General features: G+C 42.8%; 1 protein-coding gene across 2 annotated transcripts in view; it reads right to left on the reverse strand.

Moving 5' to 3' along the window:
• The window catches only part of LOC309403140 (protein eva-1 homolog C-like), a gene marked incomplete at both ends in the record, with an annotated part of 234238 nt that overhangs the window by 164301 nt on the left and 50401 nt on the right, over window positions 1-19536 (reverse strand). For both annotated transcript variants that reach the window (XM_081997170.1, XM_081997169.1), the window contains one exon: window positions 1874-2088. In XM_081997170.1, coding sequence (XP_081853296.1) covers window positions 1874-2088 — 215 coding nt within the window. The remainder of the gene's footprint in view (window positions 1-1873; window positions 2089-19536) is intronic.

The raw sequence follows: 19536 nt of genomic DNA on the forward strand, positions 1-19536 counted from the left end.
ATTCATCTCTGGCATTCGGATTCATACTCTGTCCAAGCACAGCACATTGAGGTATCAAAGCCAGATTTGGGGATACCAAAGAGACACTGTGGATCTCCTCCAAAGAGACTCAGGAACTTGCCCAAGGTCCTCCAAGAAATTTGTGACAGGACAGGACAGGACAATATGCTACTTTCTTAGCATATCTGCATCCCCAAAAATGGTAACTAGGAGTGTTCTGGTCTTAGTCATGTAACAAACTTACTGTACAAGACATCTGCTGCAAGACTGCCTACAGGGAACACAGGTTTCACTCTGATAAATAGGGGATTTGTAATTACAAGCACTGTAAGCTTTGGAGGCAAAGTTAATGGATAACAGCTCTGAGGACATTAGGACCTAAGGCAGGTAAGGATTTCTTTTAAATCCCTCCTCCACAGAAAACCATGGCATGGAAAGCCAAAGGTTACACTTTCCCTGTTCTCAAGTTCTTCCAGATGCCTTAAGTGGGCCACTCACACACAAGGGATGAGGCTATGCACATAGCCATCAATCATGCAATTGAATGATTTGATACCAATGATATTCATTTGGTAAATTAAATCTTTTAAGTAAATTTTGCAGTAAAGCAATAAAAGAAAGACGGGAAGGGAACTCTGCTGTGTTCTCCCACCCTAAACAACATAACTGCCTCTTGTCTATCATATTACGAACTTTCATTATCATATCTGGGAAAACCTTCCACTGATACAGGCCATGTCCTCCCATACTACAACTCAGTCATTTGTTGTGCAGTGGAAGTGTTATGAGGGCAACTGAAAATCTGTCAACTTAAGGGTAACACCACAGGCAAACACCAGCCCTGTGCAATTTCTTGAGAATTTACCACTGACATTTGGAAGCCAAAGCACTCATATCAACTTTAAAAAAAATGCTGTAAATTCCTTTTAAAACCCCTGGATGCAAGAGTGAGAAGTGATGTGGAACATTATGGCCTTTAGCCAAATTGTAAAAGAAATTATTCACTAGCCCTGTGGGTTCATTAATCTAGTTCTGCTATAAATTTTTGTTATGAGTTATTATTGATTCATAGCCATAAACACACTGGATGCTTGAGATCTTTGCCCAAAAGTTTTCACAGTCCCAAATCCTGCACTTGGAAAGACTTGTGCTTACTTCAACATCCAGGAGCAGACACCATTCATCTCAACAACATCAGCCAACTCATGTTTCTAATTTTAGTTGTTCCTACTGACAGTTGAGTAACACTGGCACCTTCCAAATAATCCTTTGATTTGCTGACGTCATATAAGCTCTTGGGAAGACACATATAGTCAACATCCCCTACAGGAATGGACAGAGATGATTAACTACTGATGTTGGGAGATTATAAACTTAAGTGATGTATGATCACTTACAGTGGCCTAAGAGCCAAATAAGTAAGAAGATGTAAAGCCAAGGATGCCCTCTGGGTTTCAAGTTACCAGAGTAAAAGCCTCTTGAAATAGGATCAGTTCTGAAGTAAAAAGAATGCCACTGCAACTTCTGAATGTGTTGAAAAAGTCAACCATTGGGAAGCAAAACTATAAAAAAAAAAAAATCTTCGAACCCACTCAAACATAATGTGGTCTTGCAGTGTAATTCTGTTTCAACCGTATGCCTGAACTGTTATTGACCATATTGCAGCAAAATTATGAAATTCATCAGCAAAATCCAATTCAATCCTGTCTAAACTACAAAGATGAATTAGCCACTAAGCTGTGTGGGACATCAGTGCTCCCACACTGGGTATCACTGCTTAATACAGGCCTATGCAGCACCAGCACAGACAGCTGCTGCCTGGCCAGGGAAAGATGAAGTCAAAAATTAACAGATCCAGTTTAACATGCAATACCTGAAGGGAAGTGCCAACTGAACAAGCAACATCTTCTTTAATTAAAGTTGCATAGGAGTGGGGATAGCGAGAAGGACACATTTGATGACTTGGTACAATACGGCCATAAAAAGAAGACTGGATGCTGATGGTGGTTCTGTGAGGACATCTCAGGGAGACATATTCTCCATCACAGGCATGGTCAGTGTAATTCTTTAGTACTTGTGATATGTAACCTGCAAAAAAACATGACAAAAAGCATTATTAGTGAAAGGTAGTTAATATTTAGGAGATTTATAGCAGTGCAGTCTAACACACAACTAACAAGCAATGAAGGACGCAGATTTTATTACTCATCTCACACGTGCAAAGGAGAAAGACAATGACATGGGTGGGGAGGCTTAGTAGTTTGGCCTTTAGCCATGTTGTATATCCTTAGTGAAGCAATATTTAGATGCTCCAAACTCTTAGTCCAATCATACCACTTATTTACATTCTCTCCCCTATCCCACCGTGGGGGAGTGAGCGAGCGACTGCGTGGTGCTTAGTTGCTGGCTGGGGTTAAACCACGACACATACCCATCAAGTTTACAGGAAATGCAGCTGAGCCAGGCTCATCATTTAGACCAGATCTAGATACCACATGCAATTTTTGGCCCTCCAATACAAGACAGACATCAGTAAACAGGAATGAGTTCAACAGATGGCCACCAAGATGGTTGGGAGCTGGAGCACTTGCCCTGTAAGAATGGGCTTGTTCAGCCTGCAGAAGAGACAGCTTTGGGGGAAATTAATAGTAGTCTGGCAGTATCTACAGGGCAGTTGTCAATGAGATGGAGCCAGCCTCTTCACAGTGGTGCATGGTAGGAGATTGAGAGGTAACAAGCACAAGACGAAACAAGAGAGTTTCAAACTGGGTATATGGAGCAACTTTTTCACTGTGAGGGCAGTCAAGCAGTGGAGCAGATAGCCCAGAGAAGTTGTGCAGTCAACATCCTTGGAGGTTTTCAAGACCTTTCTGGATAAAGCTCTGAGCAACCTGGGCTGACTTTCTAGTTGAGCTTGGTTTGAGCAGGAGGTTAGACTAGAGAACTGAAGTTCCTTCAAACCTCATTTTTCCTGTGAACTTATCATCATGGGCAAGAAAGGCCCAGACACAGAGCCACTGAGGGGAAAGTTGGGCTTACAGTTGGTTGTATGAGGTCCTATTCCATCATGGCACACCAGTCACATCTTTGATCTCTCTTCGCAATATACCATTTTAATTCTTCTGGTTGCACCTTCTGTTCTAGGTCTTCAACACAAAAGCTCCAATTCTGCAAAGTTTCAGTCTTTTTAAAAGGAAAACAGCATGCAGAACCAAATTTCTCCTTGTTTGTTAGAGGATCAAGTCAGCCACACTAATAAAGTTGTTAACAAGAATAAAGCATGGGGACAAAGCTTCATTAAAGTTACACTGAGTTAAAAGGGCTGATTGCAGTCAGGTTGCCATGGCAACTGCAAACCAAATCTTGACTTTTCCACACTCAAGCCTGAGGAGAAACCACCGTGGTGCTGATATAGACACATGTGTGCAGGGAATGCTATAGTACGTCCAATGTCAGCATCAGCCATGGTTCCATTCAACCCTGCAGACTTTCCCTCCGTAATGAGTTTGGAAGTCCCCTTCCCACTACTGGCCACCAACACAAGTCTACCAATACCAATCCCACAATGCCTTGTCCCTGTTTTCCTCTAGCTCATTTCTTAAGAAATGGTAGACATTTTTCTTACTATAGAAGAGACAAAACCATTACGACAAACAAGTAATCCCTGGACAAATTCCTAAAAGGAAATCTGAGATACATCTTAGACTTGATTTTAAAAAATGGCTAAAATGTGACTATTCTCTTGGAGGCCCATAATCATAGAATAATTTAGGCTAGTACCTCTACAAGTCATCTAGTCCAACCTTCTGCTCAAAGCAGGGCCAACTTAGACCAGGTTTCCCAGGGCCTTGTCCAGTTCTGAATATCTCCAAGGATGGAACCTCCACAACCTCTCTGAAGTCAATGCTTAACAACTTCCACAGTGAATTTTTTTTCATTACATGCAATTGGAAATTCTCATGTTTTGAGAAATTTTACTTTCATTTGTTCCCTCTGGTTCTTTCATTGTGCATTTCAGAGGAAAGACTGGTTCCATTTCCTCTATACCTTTAGGTAGTGTAAAACAGTAATTAGATCCCACTCTTCTTATCCTTTCCTACTCCTAGATGAACAGACCTGCTCCCTCAGTCTATTATTATTTGTCATATGTTCCAGTACCCTTGTCTTCTTGGCAGCCAAAGGGACTCCCTCCAAATTCTCAATATCTTTGCTATACTGAGGGGCCAGCTTGGTATATAGTTACCCTTCATTGCTGCAAGCTGCAGTGCTTCCTCACGTTCATCATCCTGTCTTCCAAGACATGATAATGCACATAGGGAAGCACAATTCATGTGGTTTGAGAGAATTTACATGGCTTGCTCAGAAACATTTCAACATCAACGCTAGCTATCCTTGTAGACATACCTGTAGGATATATTTACTCCACTAAGTTAAATACTCACAGGGCCTTTTCTCTGTCCCTAAGGCCATATCCCGCAACTTCCTCTTACTCTTCAAAATATTATGGCCTCATCCAGAGCTTTTACTGGGAATAGTTCTTCTTCCATACCAACATTGAAACTTAGCTCAGCAGTTGTGTGAAAGAGTATTGTGTGAAAGAAATTTTTGTGCCCAAACAAATTTCAAGGTGCCTTATACAACTATAATCATTGTTCTTAGAGATAACCAACACACCGTAACTTAGCTTCAACATTCAAGCTGCCACTGTGAGAGGTGGATTCTCTGATATCTCTAAATTTTAGTCTGTAGCTGTTATGTAGCAGTTCTATTGCTGCAGTGCCTCAAGGTGTGTGCCAAATATCTATTTACTTAAATCAACATATTAATTTCCAGACCCCCAGGGCAGCATTTGCTTATAAGAAGAAGTCTGAGACACAGTCCCAATAATCAGAGTAAGTGACAGGGCTGTATCAGATCAGGGAACAACACTTTAATTTAGGGCCTTTATCTTTACTTGTTCAAGGAAGCACTCTGGTGATAAAATGAACTACTGGAGTGCATCTCCTTTCCCAGTCAGTAGAATACATGTTCTGTGTGATGCTGTACACTTAGTCCTGGAGTCAGATGCTGTACATTTAGTCCTGGAGTCAGATCTACTCTCCTTCCTCAAAAGTAAGGCAACCATACAAGATGGGCATCAGGAAAAGCAAACTACAAACAAAACCAGAATATGACACTAAACACGTTGTCACTCCAGTGCATTAGGACTCTTCTCTGAGGCAAACCTATTAGGAAGCCTGAGAAATACAACCAAAGTGCAGTCATGACTCTGTTGGCTCCTCTGAATATTCAGTTATTCTGTCAGAACCGCCATCCTACAGCATGCCTTTCATATTTGGAATCAGGGAAGGTTTCAACTCCTGCAATTAGTGCAGATCACTTGTTGAAACAACTCCTTCTCCTCGTCTTCCATCAGCAATTTCAAAATAACTTGAGTTCATTCAAGCTCAAGATATTGAGGGGATTGACTGCTTTGATGGTGAGTGGCTAATAATAAACAAAGCACAATGTCTGAAACATCTGGCACTGACCACTGTCAGAGGAAAGACACTGGCTTAGGCATGGACATGATCAGGGATGGCATGATATTCTTCAAAGAGCAAAAGGAAGTGGCTGTAGATAATTAAAGCTCTTTTTTTTCCTCTGTGTGCCAAATTTGCACTACATTCATTGGTAGTTCCTTTGAAAGTGTTGGCATTTCTTTACTGATTGATTCATGGTTCAATAACCCAAAATCTGAATTGTTTTCAGCATCCTTGCTGAATTTTCGGTAACAAGTCTCCAGTGACCTTTTGTACCACTTCATGTGGCAGCGGGGGGGACCTACTGGGATGCTCTTTACTGAATGAAATGCATAAACATGTAGCCAATGGCAGTGTTTGAGGACTTCAATGGCACTCGTATACCAAGGTAAGAAGCACTGAGGTCATAAAGATATTATCAAATTACTTATCACTCATCATCAAGTGTATTTCTCTGCATTATTATCTGGGATATAAACTACAGTCTTACAAGTGTCCACTCCAAAGATAAGGCGGGGTGTTCTTAAAGATGGCCAAAGACATTTGCCCCTCCTTTCTTCATCCTCAAATTCTGGGATGTGAAATCACCACTGTCAGATCCAGGACCTGAAAGCAAGCAATTATTTGAGGAAAACATCCCAGCCGTACTGCCACAGTCTAATGTACTCTGTTTTGTCATGGTTTATCTTGGGGCTGAAGTGACACAAATTCTCATTATTTTATGAGGAAAGTTTTTGATGGTTCACTCATTAGCTTGTCTAGGGAAGACAATGTTAGAGCAGGTGATAATTTGACTTTTTCTTTAAAAATATATATTTCTGCTTGAAAGCATGCTAAAAGCATAAAAGAAACGTGAAGCATTAAGCCCACAAAACCTGGGGGAAAATCTGGGATAACAAAAACCATCTCAAAAACCTCTGGGTTTGGCAATTCTCTTTTTTTGAAGATTGTGTTGAGGGCATGGAATCTTTGCTGGTGGGCATCCATATTCCCAAATTAAACCAGTATATAGGAGTCAAGTGCTAAACATCTCCTCAAATCTAAAGGTCAATGTCATTACCAAAGCAGGGATTTACACTCTGAAGACAGAATAAACAACCAAAAGTGCATCACAAAAATGATAGATCATTTTTTCCCTCTAACAAGAAGGAAATGCTCCTTTCAAACACCACATGCAATTTATTTTTCCAAAGTCCAGAGTTTGACTTCTATCAGTCATCAGCAATTACTCTCCTCTACTCCCGAACACAACCCTTAATGCTGACTGTAACTCTGTCTCACTCAGCAATGTCTGTTCCCAAGCCTCATTTTCACCATTGCCTCCCCAGGGAACTCTTGCTCAATTATCATCCCACAGCCAGTTCTAACCCTTAACACATATTGAGGACTAGAGAAAAATAACAGTCTCATACAGAATATAATCATTTTACAGATACTGTAAATATAAACATCATCCTTTACTTACTGTTACAGAGCTACAACCCTGCCTTTTTGAAACCGCAACAACTGATGGAGTGGTTCACAAAAGCACGGATGATAGAACAGTTTTCCTCCCAGCCATGTGTAGCATAATAGTAGAGTATACAAGCACTTATTCATATATCATATTTAACCATGGTTGTCTAAAAGTGGTAAGCCTTCTTCTGCTTCCACTAAGCACCATTCTAGTTTTCCTTGACAAGGCATATAGGAAACACCATCTAGCCAGTCATCAGATGACAAATTTCACCTTTCACCAGGAAACATCTCTGTGAGTGTGTGCTGAAGGATTAGAGACAATAACAATAAAACTAACTCTTTGTAGAGTCTGGATATGATCTGAAATTTCTAATAAATTACAAGGAAACTCAAGGGATTTCAGTGGGTAATGAACTACTACACAAAATTCAAGACAGCGCTTCATTAATATGTGCATCGAGCTATATCTAAGCTGTATTAATGTCTTCTTAAAATAACCCATTTTGAGCTTTTGCAGTTACAAATATAGAAGTAGATACATATAATCAAGAAAAATCAGCATAAAGAAAAAAGAAAGAATATCTTACTTAGCAAAAAGCTAGTTTCCCATTATCTGAAACAGAATCACAGAATCATTAAGGCTGGAAAAGACCTTTAAGATCATCAAGTCCAACCGTCAACCCTACTCCATCATGCCCACTAAACCATATCCTGAAGTGTCATGTCTGCACGTTTTTTGAACACCTCCAGTGATGGTGACTCCACCACCTCCCTGGGCAGCCTGTTCCAATGCTTCACCACTCTCTCAGTAAAGAAATTTTTCCTAACATCCAATCTAAACCTCCCCTGGCGCAACCTGAGGCCATTTGCTCTCATCCTGTCACTAGTTACTTGGGAGAAGAGACCAACACCCACCTCACCACGACCCCCTTTCAGGTAGTTGTAGAGAGTGATAAGGTCTCCCCTCAGCCTCCTCTTCTCCTCCGGACTGAACAATCCCAGTTCCCTCAGCTGCTCCTCATAAGACTTGTTCTTCAGACCCCTCATCAGCTTCGTTGCCCTTCTCTGGACACACTCCAGCACCTCAGTGTCCTTCTTGTAGTGAGGGGCCCAAACCTGAACACAAGATTCAAGGTGTGGCCTCATCAGTGCCAAGTACAGGGGCACAATCACTTCCCTACTCCTGCTGGCCACACTAGTTCTGATACAGGCCAGGACGCTGTTGGCCTTCTTGGCCACCTGGGCACACATGCTGGCTCATGTTCAGCCGGCTGTCAACCAGCACCCCCAGGTCCTTTACCGCCGGGCTGCTCTCCAGCCCCTTCTCCCCAAGCCTGTAGCGTTGCATGGGGTTGTTGTGACCCAAGTGCAGGACCTGGCACTTGGCCTTATGAAACCTCATACAATTGACCTCCACCCATCGATCCAGCCTGTCGAGATCCACCTGCAGAGCCTTCCTGCCCTCGAGCAGATCAACACTCCCACCCAACTTGGTGTCATCTGCAAACTTACTGAGAGTGCACTTGATCCCCTCATCCAGACCATCAATAAATATACTAAACAAGACCAGTCCCAAAACTGAGCCCTGGGGAACACCACTTGTGACCAGCCCCCAACTGGACTTAACTCCATTTATCACAACTCTTTGACCTCGGCCATCCAGCCAGTTCTTTACCCCGTAAAGAGTAAACCTGTCTAAGCCACGAGCCGCCAGTTTCTCCAGGAGAATGCTGTGGGAGACGCTGTCAAAGGCTTTACTGAAGTCCAGGTAGACAACATCCACAGCCTTTCCCTCATCCATTAGGCGGGTCACCTGGTCATAGAAGGAGATCAGGTTAGTCAAGCAGGACCTGCCCTTCATGAACCCATGCTGGCTGGGCCTGATCCCTTGGTTATCATGCACATGCCCTGTGAGCACTCTCAAGATGAACTTCTCCATAATCTTCCCCGGTACGGAGGTCAGGCTGACAGGCCTGTAGTTGCCCAGATCCTCCTTCCCGCCCTTCTTGTAGATGGGCGTCACACATGAAGTCAGTGAAACTGACTGTGTTAGCGACACATTGCCTTGTTCCTGGTTGACACAGATCCTTTTCTTTTTTAATCCTCTTATTTTCCACATCTGTATTGGTTTTTCAATACCTACTGTTATTTTCTTCTAGTTTCCTCAGCTTCCTTGCAGATGTTTTTGAGACTGTAAATGTGAAACAGAAATTTCTTCCAGGAGAAGCCTTAATCAGATACATTTCTGGAACTCAGACTACCCCTAGACCAGACTGTTTTTCAGATAGGCTATAGACTGGAGAATTTTAGCTTGTTCTTTATATGCAGAACACCAATACTTGTAATATCTCACAGAAACAGTGCTAAGCCAATGGAATAGAATAACATGCCATGAGGATAGGCAAACAGGGCTGAAATGTAACCCCAGGCAAGGCCTGAAGCCAGAGCAAGTAACTCAATGAACACATTTCATACCAGGCTTTACTGATAATCCTGTGGTTGCAGTAGTAAACGCAGCTCTCTCAAATCACAGAGCAGCCCAGTACAGACAAGTAGGGTTTGTTTTGCTTTGTTACCAATACGGGAGATTAAAACTTGCTATTACAAACCTTCTACAGAGAGATTTGCTTTCACTTTGGCTACTGCCCAACACTTTCACCTTTTAGATACCATGCAGCACTAGAAAAACTTGAATATCTTGTAAGCATACTTGGGAAAATATTTTCATTTTAAGTCAACAGTTCCTTGCCCACTATCTGATCTTCTGTACCACAGTTGTGGCTCCAAACAGTATCCAGTGTTAACTTAGAAAAACGGCTTTTAAACGAGAGTGAATTTAGAACTGCGGCTGAGTGCCAGCATTTGAAGGCTAAACAAAGTAACGTTTTGTAAATGCTGAATAGTATTTCATAGGTCTTCCTGGGTTTGTGTAAGGATGAGAAGGTAGTGGAAACTAGGTTGGTGAAGGCTAGGGGTGACAGGAATAAAAACATGGTTGTTTTTAACTCCGCAGGCTTGAATCTTACTCAGATACTAGTGAGGATTATTGCTAATTATTCCCTTAAGATTCCTAACTGTAAACTCCTATAGAATTTAATAAACACTACAGCTCTTCCACAGGCTGTTGGAATAACTCTGGAGAATTTAATAAGCAACTCCAACTGCAAGTATTTTGAGTCTAGAACTTTAAAGAATTGATCTAAAAATTCAATACAAAAAATCTTGTTTGTTCTTTGAACACCATCTTAGATTATTTTCTTTGAATGTCCCATTAATCTGTAGTTTCTTGAGAACTTACTTTTTTCTAAAACAAGTTTTTAAATCTGTTATGGCTACAGAGTTTTTTTTTTTCTGATATTTTACATTTTGAAAGGGCAAATGAACAGAGTTGAAAATGTGTCTTTTTTTTAAGCTTATCTTTCTAGAATCAGGGAAATTTAGCCTGGAAGGTCCTCCTGCAGGTCATCTAGTCCAAACTGCTGCTCAGAGTAGGGCCACTATCAAGGTGAGATCAAGTTGCTCACCACTTTGCTCAGCCCTGAGCAAGGACTGCCAAGGACTGGGATTCCCGAGCCTCTGAAGCACCTGTGCCAGTGCTTCACCACGCGGCTGATTAATTTTTTTCTTTTTCACATAAGCGCTCGCAATTTCCCCTGTCACAACTCGTGTCTGTGGCCTCTTGCCTTTTTATTTTGCACCTCTGAGAGGAGAAGTCTCGCTTTGGTTTATGTAAAACCATTTTTAGGAAGCAGAAAGAAGCAATGGGATACCCCCTCAAGCCCTCTCTCCTCCATCCTCCCCTCCTATGCCATGTGCTCCAACCCCAAACCATCCTACTGGCCCTCCACTGGACTCCCTCTAGTCCACCAGCGTTTCTCTTATAATCTTGTACCAGGATCATGACCTGTAATTCAAGGTGTTGACCATCCAGTTCCTCTAGATTTAGGGAATTTTTTAAAAACTCTTGTTTCGCTAGCTGTGTGGTTGCAGGCAGGCAGCCACAATTTTGAAAAAAATTTGACAGTACAGAAAATTTGCCTGGAAGGAGCTGCACCAGGACTTCACCCATTTGCAGCCCTCTCTCCAGCTGTTTATTCCTGCTCAACTATTTCAGATCAAAGCCCCTTCCATTGATCTGTGTGCACATGCGTATATGGGGTCTCAGTGCCAGCAACTGGAGTCAGACCACAGGTCAGAGGGCCCGTCTGTGTCTCCTGCCAGCAACCAGAGCAAGCAAGAGTGTGCCTGGTGTGTGGGTATGTATCTCGGTGTATGATCACTAATGAATATCAAGCTGGACTAGCAGGCACGTAAAATAAGAGCTTTGGGAGCCAGGTAGGAAAGCAGCCACAAGTCTGGGCCAGATACTGGAGAGACCAGACAGCCTGTGAGTTGGCTACAGGAGAAATCAGGAGGTCCAGGCCGGCTACGGGAAGACTGGGGGTCAGGGAGTCAACTGAGAGACTGAGTGTGTGAGTCACTGGAGATCAGAGGACCCATGAGCCAGCTATTGCATGGAATGTCTACGGCCGATTAGTGGGAGATCCACACTGTATGTGTGCATGCATATTTTCTACTAAGAGGCTTTCATCCTGATCAACCAGAGAGGGGAACAGAATGAGGCCGCAGGTGCTGGCTGTGTTTGCATGGATGGTGAGTGTTTCTGCCTGCATCGATCCGCATGGCCAGACACACACACTGCTCTGCCAGGAATAGATGCTCAGCATCACTTACTGCCTGGACCTGGGACCACAGGGCTTTCACTGCCCTGCCTCTACCAGGCCACCACATTTGGCAACTCCTAACAGTTCCCACTAAAATTTCCATGCATGTGTGTACTGGTATGCATATATATATATGTATATGCAGACATACATATACACACATATGTTAAAAAAAACAAACCACTTTTTGCAGAATATTTTACCTAGTTCAAGTTGCAGGAGAAGTCTGAAGCCCAGTATAACTGTGGAGTTCAATTTTTTCATCACTAAATTCCTTAGAACACTTCCTTAAAATAGTGTTATAGCATGAAAAATATTAATATATTGTATAATTAAGATGTTAGTGTTACCATTTTATAAATATTACTAGACATTAATGTCTTTCTTTAATTGTACAAAGTATAACTTAGCATGCATTAGTACGTATTATGTGTCAATTATATAAAGTATATTGCACATAGCACAATCATATTTATAAAATATATCTTATAGCATAACTTAAAGATAATTATCAGGTCACCTTGGGAAGGGTAATTATGGGGTAACTAATTAACCTTATGGGGTTTGTTCAGTTCTCAGAAAATGAGAGCTGTAATTTTGAGAGAGATTTGCTGTGTACTTCTTACAGCCCAAAAGGGCCAATTCCACGCACTATAGACAAGCTAGGCACTATTTCATTCTAGAGATACAACTGCAGTAAGTGTTGAGGTCATCACTTTATAGCTGAAGGAACTTCATGGGTGATACTTCCTGAGCAGCTTCAGTTGGCTCTTTCTCCTTGGCTCTCAACCAAGTCCTTTCCAAAACAGCCACTACACAAGTAAATCACAGCACTGCTCACTGTGGCCTTGCTATTGCATTCTAAGTAGTGATAAAGAGGTCACACCACAGGGGTCATGTAGCTCTTCTAAATTAAGATACAACAGGTTTATTTTATTGAAAGAACGACAGTTTTCTCTAGATGGTTTATATACAAGGGATTTTTAACAGCAAAATTGCAGTGGCATAATTAAAATGACATAATGATACCTATGTATTTTCCTGTAGTCACACAGGGACACACTTGCATAACTACCAATACACCTTTGCTAGTAAACTTCCTCACGTAGACAAGTTTCACTGGTGTTCATTTCAACTCCCAGTTCCACAATAAAGTCCTTTTGATCCCACTCCTTCCTGTAACAATTCGTATGGAGAAAAAATTTGACCTTAGAAATCAACATCATTACAAATCTAACACGCAAATGCAACGACCCTAGCTAAGAAAACACAATGCCAAAGCTTGGTGTCTTCCTACACTTTCTCCACTCCCAGGGGAGAAGCACCCTGTAAGTCTCTGCAACATACACCTTTATCTCCATCAAATCCTTTCTTGGGCTGTCCTTAGCCCTATCACCTACAGAGAAGTCAAAGCTGGTGAGCACAGTGCCCGGCGGCAGTAGTCCTCTGGTGCACCCTCACACCCGATGAATGCACCTTTTGTTTTTTCCTCTAATATTTTGAAAGCAAAGGGTTTACCAGTTCACCACATGCTGAGGAAAATTAATTCCAAAATCTTCTCTGGAAATAGGAAATATTCAGCATCTGTTATGAAAGCAGCTACTGCATATCAGGTCTCTGGCAAGGTCTGTGACAGCTCCTTCATGTCCCCATGCAGGGTGACAGTGAGGCACAGAGCACCAACCCAGCATTGACCAAAACACAGACTGTCACCATTGCAAACATGGGGGGAAGGGTTTGTTTCTGTATTAGAAACATGCAACAGGGAAATATAAATCAGCCTCTGCAGAGCTACAGTGGAGGAAGTGCCTAAAAGCTGCCTGGCCTTTACCTGGGAGGGACAGGAAAGTACCCTGTTATCACCCAAATTAAAGAAATCTTTTGCACAGCATATCACACTGGGACAAAGAAAACAGTTATTTGACCACACAAGTGACAGACAAGACTTTACCCGTGCTGACCAATTCTTTAAGCAAATCAAGAACTAAGCCATGATGATCTGACAAGGGCTAAGAAACACCAACACTAAACAAACAGGTTTCTGCCCATTCGGGAGAACTTATTCTGACAAGACTACGAGTACAGTGAGGTGGCAGCTTTGTTTAGACTAGGGCAAATGGCAGGAGTGAAGGCAAAAGTGCATCACCCTACGGGAGCTGATGCTAAAGCCATCACAAGCAGATGTGAGTGCTTTGCACGCAGCGCCAGAAGCCAGCTCCGGGGCCTTCAGAGCGACCTACGCATCCCTGAGACAAGTAGATTTCAACTGGCAGGTCAAAATGTTGAATAATTCCTGTGATCCAGAGAGCAAATCTGAAATCCTGTTACCTTGCATGAAATAATACAGCGTGACCTACATGTGCAAATACCACCTTGGCAATGAAGAGTTCTCCTACAGAAAAATACTTCCAATCAGGTTGTAGCCTCTCACTGATTTTAACATGCACTTTAACGCTCCAATGGTCATTTTTATTAGCAACTTTTTTGTATTGCAAATTGTGAAATTTAAGACCTCTTTCATTTGATGTTGTGTAATAAGGATAGAGGATAGGTGATTTTCATGCCCAAGCAGGTCAAATCACTCTGGATTGCTTTGCCACTTCGCATTTTTTCCACTGAAACAGGAAACTTTTTGGGACAATGACAAATTGCTGTCTGTGGTGGGAAGGGCAGCTACTGCTCACTGATACATGGTGTGAGCTCTGCTGAGACACAGCAGAGAACCCACACTTGTGGTTCCCCTCCAGACTAGAGACCTTATGCTTAATTCTCCCAGAACTCACCTCCCAAGAAAATTAAAATTAAGCAAAAGTTTGTTTCCAACACTGGGATTTTAATATCTCCCTTTTCCTTCTGCTTTAAATTCCATATTTTATTTATTTGTTCAGGGTAGATTTGACAAATTTAATGAGAGCAACAGCTCTGGAATGAACCTGCAGTAAGAACTACGATGCTGCCCTCTGCATGACCTTTGCCTGTGAAATGCATATTTCTTTTTGCTTTGGCCAGGCCTTGGCAGCTTTATGAACCCCAAGAGAGGAAAGGAAATGAGGAGAGGCTGAGACAAGATAGAAGAGGATAAACAGTGAAAGGAAGAAGCAGAGTAGGGGAAAAAGAAGGAAATTAAAAAGGGAAAACAAAAGGAGACACGGGGTAGAGTAGACATACACAAAAAACCCCTCTTTCTCATTTGTTAATTCGAAGTGTGATCCCAGGAGTTTATTCTGCCAGCGAGAATCAGCTGGAAGCATCGTGGTGGCTGGGTCACTTAAGCAAAGGCAGGGAAACTGGAGAAACAGAACGAGAGCAACCTTAAAATACTAAAAAGGGAGAAAAAGAAAAATTTTGAGTAAGACTATCCAGTTGTAAGTGACCTCTCTTTATGTTCCCACATGGTGGGGCTCAAAACTATACCTGCCTGTAGAAAGGACTGTGTTACCCAGAGATAAAAATTATCCAGGAGAAAAGGGATCTCAGACTAGCTGCAAAAAGAAAAAAAGATAAGAAGATAAAAAGTAGGTTTGCATGAGTCTCTCCTAATTTCTGATATGCCCTGTCTCTGATGACTTGGCTACAAACTTCAAATATTGCCTTAACAGAACATGCGCTGTGTTGCATATGCAACAACCAGGCAAAACTGCCAGATCAGCATCTTCCATTTAAGCCACTGAGTTCAGCCAAGAGGGGATTTATTACTCACCAGTAACTGGACAGCTTAAAGCAGCAACAAATGTTATCAGAGTAGTAGAAATGATGAATTCACAGGTGAATTTTTTTTTTTAGATTTATATAAACAATACGAGGGGTAATGGTTTTAAATTAAAAGAGGGTAGATTTAGACTAGCTATAAGAAAAATTTTTCACAATGAGGGTGGTAAAACACTGGCACAGGTTGCCCAGAGAGATGGTAGATGCCCCATCCCTGGAAACATTCCAGGTCAGGTTGGATGAGGCTCTGAGCAATCTGGGTTCTGCACTTGGGTCACAACAACCCCATGCAATGCTACAGGCTTGGGGAGGAGGGGCTGGAGAGCAGCCCGGCGGAAAAGGACCTGGGGGTGCTGGTTGACAGCCGGCTGAGCATGAGCCAGCAGTGTGCCCAGGTGGCCAAGAAGGCCAACAGCGTCCTGGCCTGTATCAGAACCAGCGTGGCCAGCAGGAGTAGGGAAGTGATCGTGCCCCTGTACTCGTCACTGGTGAGGCCACACCTTGAATCTTGTGTTCAGTTTTGGGCCCCTCACTACAAGAAGGACGTTGAGGTGCTTGAGTGTGTCCAGAGAAGGGCAACGAAGCTGGTGAGGGGTCTGGAGCACAAGTCTGATGAGGAGCACCTGAGGGAACTGGGATTGTTTAGTCTGGAGAAGAGGAGGCTGAGGGGAGACCTTATCACTCTCTACAACTACCTGAAAGGGGGCTGTGGTGAGGTGGGTGTTGGTCTCTTCTCCCAAGTAACTAGTGATAGGATGAGAGGAGATGGCCTCAAGTCGTGCCAGGGGAGATTTAGATTGGATGTTAGGAAAAATTTCTTTACTGAGAGAGTGGTGAAGCATTGGAACAGGCTGCCCAGGGAGGTGGTGGAGTCACCATCACTGGAGGTGTTCAAAAAACGTGCAGACATGGCACTTCAGGACCTGGTTTATTGGGCATGGTGGTGTTGGGTTGACGGTTGGACTTGATGATCTTAAAGGTCTTTTCCAGCCTTTATGATTCTGTGATTCTAGTTGAAGATGTCCCTGCTCATTGCAGGACTAGGTGACCTGTAAGCGTCCCTTCAAACCAAACTATTCTATGGTTCTATGATTACTAACAAGAGACAGGCATCCTGAGCATTACCAGGTCAAGCTGTAGGGCTGCCCAACCAGCTTGAAGCTAACTAACCTCAGCTTCCCTCATGTTCCTCCTGCAAAAGGCATTGTAGGAATGGACAGAAAATTAGCTCCTGGGAGTAAAGGCTGGATGGTCTTTGTATCTTGGGCTGAGGAACAAGCACTAATGCAGGAGCTTCATTTCTGCCTGTTAATCAAGCTATACCTTCCTGGTGCTCAAGTGAAAAACGTTGTCTGTCTCAAAATATCTCATGAATTTAAGTGTAGTTTAATTTTTCCTGAAGAATCATGTCACTTGATCACAGAACTTGTAGTATTTTTTGGGGGGGCTTTAAAAATTACTGGCTAAATTAGTTTACCCTAGTTTAGTCTTCATTATCAAGACCTATTAGATCCTTGTCCTCAGATTTTATTCTTTTGTGCATTGGTGGGCAGGTAGCTTTGTTTCCTAGCTAGGCAAAGCCAAAATGTGGAGGAAAACTTCAGCTTAGAAGACTGCTCCTTAGAGCCCACCACACATGGGGTTTAGCTACCATTTGAACTCTCTCCATACAGTCAGTAGAAAGAAGAAAGCACTGTCAGGTGTGAAACATTTTATTCTAAAGTAGACGTCTGAGAACAGGAGTAGAGGTCAGGCAAACCATGTCTGAGACTGGTTTCCCCCTCTCTGCTGACTCTAAGGGGAGCCCCACCTAAATACCTCAAACATACTTTCATTATAGGCTTCAAAAGAAAGATAAACTGAACTGCTTGTTGTGTATCATAGCATTGAGCAGTGGCTTCATGATCTTCTTCTGAAAGGGTTTCCCAAGGTGGGGCTCACTTTGGTTGAGAAAGGTCGGTACAATGACAACTCCCTGCCCTGATCTCTCTGGGGTTCCACAGATGAATGAACAGCAGCAGTTGCTAGTGCTAGAACATGGCCTTTGGAGAGATTCTGGTGTTCTTCAGTTTCTGCTCTTCCTGAAGTCTTGCTGCCACTGTAACTTTTGTCTTTACTACCTAACCTTAAAGTGATTCCTACATAAAATAAAGGAAAGGCTGCATTTATGTAGTTAGTATAGAGGTTTAACCATACTAGTTTAACTTCTCAGGACCAAAAGGCCATCCACAGAGAGCTTCTACCTCTTCCCTAGTGCCGTCAAGAAAGGTCAGCTCTGGTCGCCAGCCACAGAGACAGAGAAGAGTCCCCAGCATACTTCATCTGGTATCACTCCTGAACCTCAGTTTCCCAAATATCAGCTGAAGATGATCCCATTTCTATATCCATGGACAGGACAGGAAAAAATAGGACCTGTGCACGTGAAGTAACATGAACAACAGTAAGCCTGGGGATAAAAAGAGATATAAATGCGTACTGATATTTAATCAGGAGCACTCAGTAGCACTTCAGGCCATGACAAAGGGGATGAAAGGATACACAAAGGGAGGGAACCGCTTAGCCTGGAATATAAGTTAATAATAATAATGAAGACATACGACTAACAAAGAAAAGACAGAGCAGCCCCGTTCTACCACATCACCACAATCATCTCTACAAAGGCAATAAGTGAAAACACAAAAAGGTATTTTTCCACAGGGTCCCTTTTCTCCCCCACCTCTCACTGAGGCCATTCCCCATATTTTCAGCTTCTTTCAAGGACAGAAATAATATTTGGCTTCCTTGGCAACGAAGAACAAAGAGACAATAGAAATCCGACAGTGGAATTTATTAAGCCACATACTACACTCACCCCTTGTATAGGGACAGCAATCAGGCAGAGCAGAATGGCCCCAGCGTAACAGCAGTTAGAAAAGCTTTTTGGCTAAAGGCTATTTGTGCTGCTTTGACACAGAGCAGTTGTTTTGACTAATAGGCTAGAAAAGGGGATTTCTTTCGCAGAGTAACACTTTGAAGGGCTCTTTGCCTCACAGCTGTAACAGCAACTACATCCACAGCACACGTTTTCCTCCTACGTATTGTATTACATACCAAAACACACCACAGGCCAAAACGGTTTCAGGGTTGGCTGCTGCTAAACTCGGTGTGAATTGTGCTCATATATGGACAGCATTACAGCTAAAGGTTGTGATTAAACTACAAGACCTGGGAGCATTTCCCAGTCCCTGGATCTGAGTGCACACCTCAGCTGTATCCCAATCCCATACTGGAACCAGACACACCATCCCTCCCCAGAAAAGGTGATTTTTTAAAATTTTTTTTCTAATCTTTAGACAGCTTAGATTGATGAATATCCTTTCCTACATTATCCTGGCTTGGGACAGGAAACTGCACCCAGTTATCCTACTGTTGAATCTGATGTTATGCTTTTCTATTACATTAAGGAACACTTCTGAACCTGTGTATGTCATCTGCATATTTTGCAGATGATACAGAACTGGACGGAGCAGTTGGACCAGATGGTTGTTCCATCATTCAGAGGGACCTCGACAATCTGGAGAAATGACCAAATAGGAATCTCATTAATTTTAACTAAAGGGAAATGTCAAGTCCTGCTTATGGGGAGAAGTATCCCCATGCATCGTTACAGGCTGGGGACCAACAGGCTGGAAAGCAGCTCTGTAGAAAAGGACCAGGGGGTCCTGGTGGATGCCAAGTTGACCACGAGCCAGTAATATGCCCTCACAGCAAAGGCAGCCACTTCTAGGAGTATAACCAGCCAGTCAAGATAGGTAAGCCTACCCCTCAGCACTGGTGAGACCCATTTGGAGTGTTGTGTCCAGTTCTGGATTCCCCAGTACAAGAGAGTCATGGACATATTGGTGCAAATCCCGACAACAGGCCATAAAGAAGATCAAGGGACTGGAGTGTCTGTCATGAGGAGAGGCTGAGAGAGCTGGGACTGATTAACCTGAAGAAGAGAAGGTTCAGGGGGATCTGTCAACGTGTATAAATAACTGGGGGGGTGAGTGGGGACTAAAGAAGACAAAGCCAGACTCTTCTCAGTGATATCCCGTGAATGGACACAAGGCAATGTGCACAAACCGAAATACAGGAAATTCCAT

The sequence above is a fragment of the Phaethon aethereus genome (assembly GCF_964289735.1).
Source record: "Phaethon aethereus genome assembly, chromosome: 3".
Lineage (NCBI taxonomy): Eukaryota > Metazoa > Chordata > Aves > Phaethontiformes > Phaethontidae > Phaethon > Phaethon aethereus.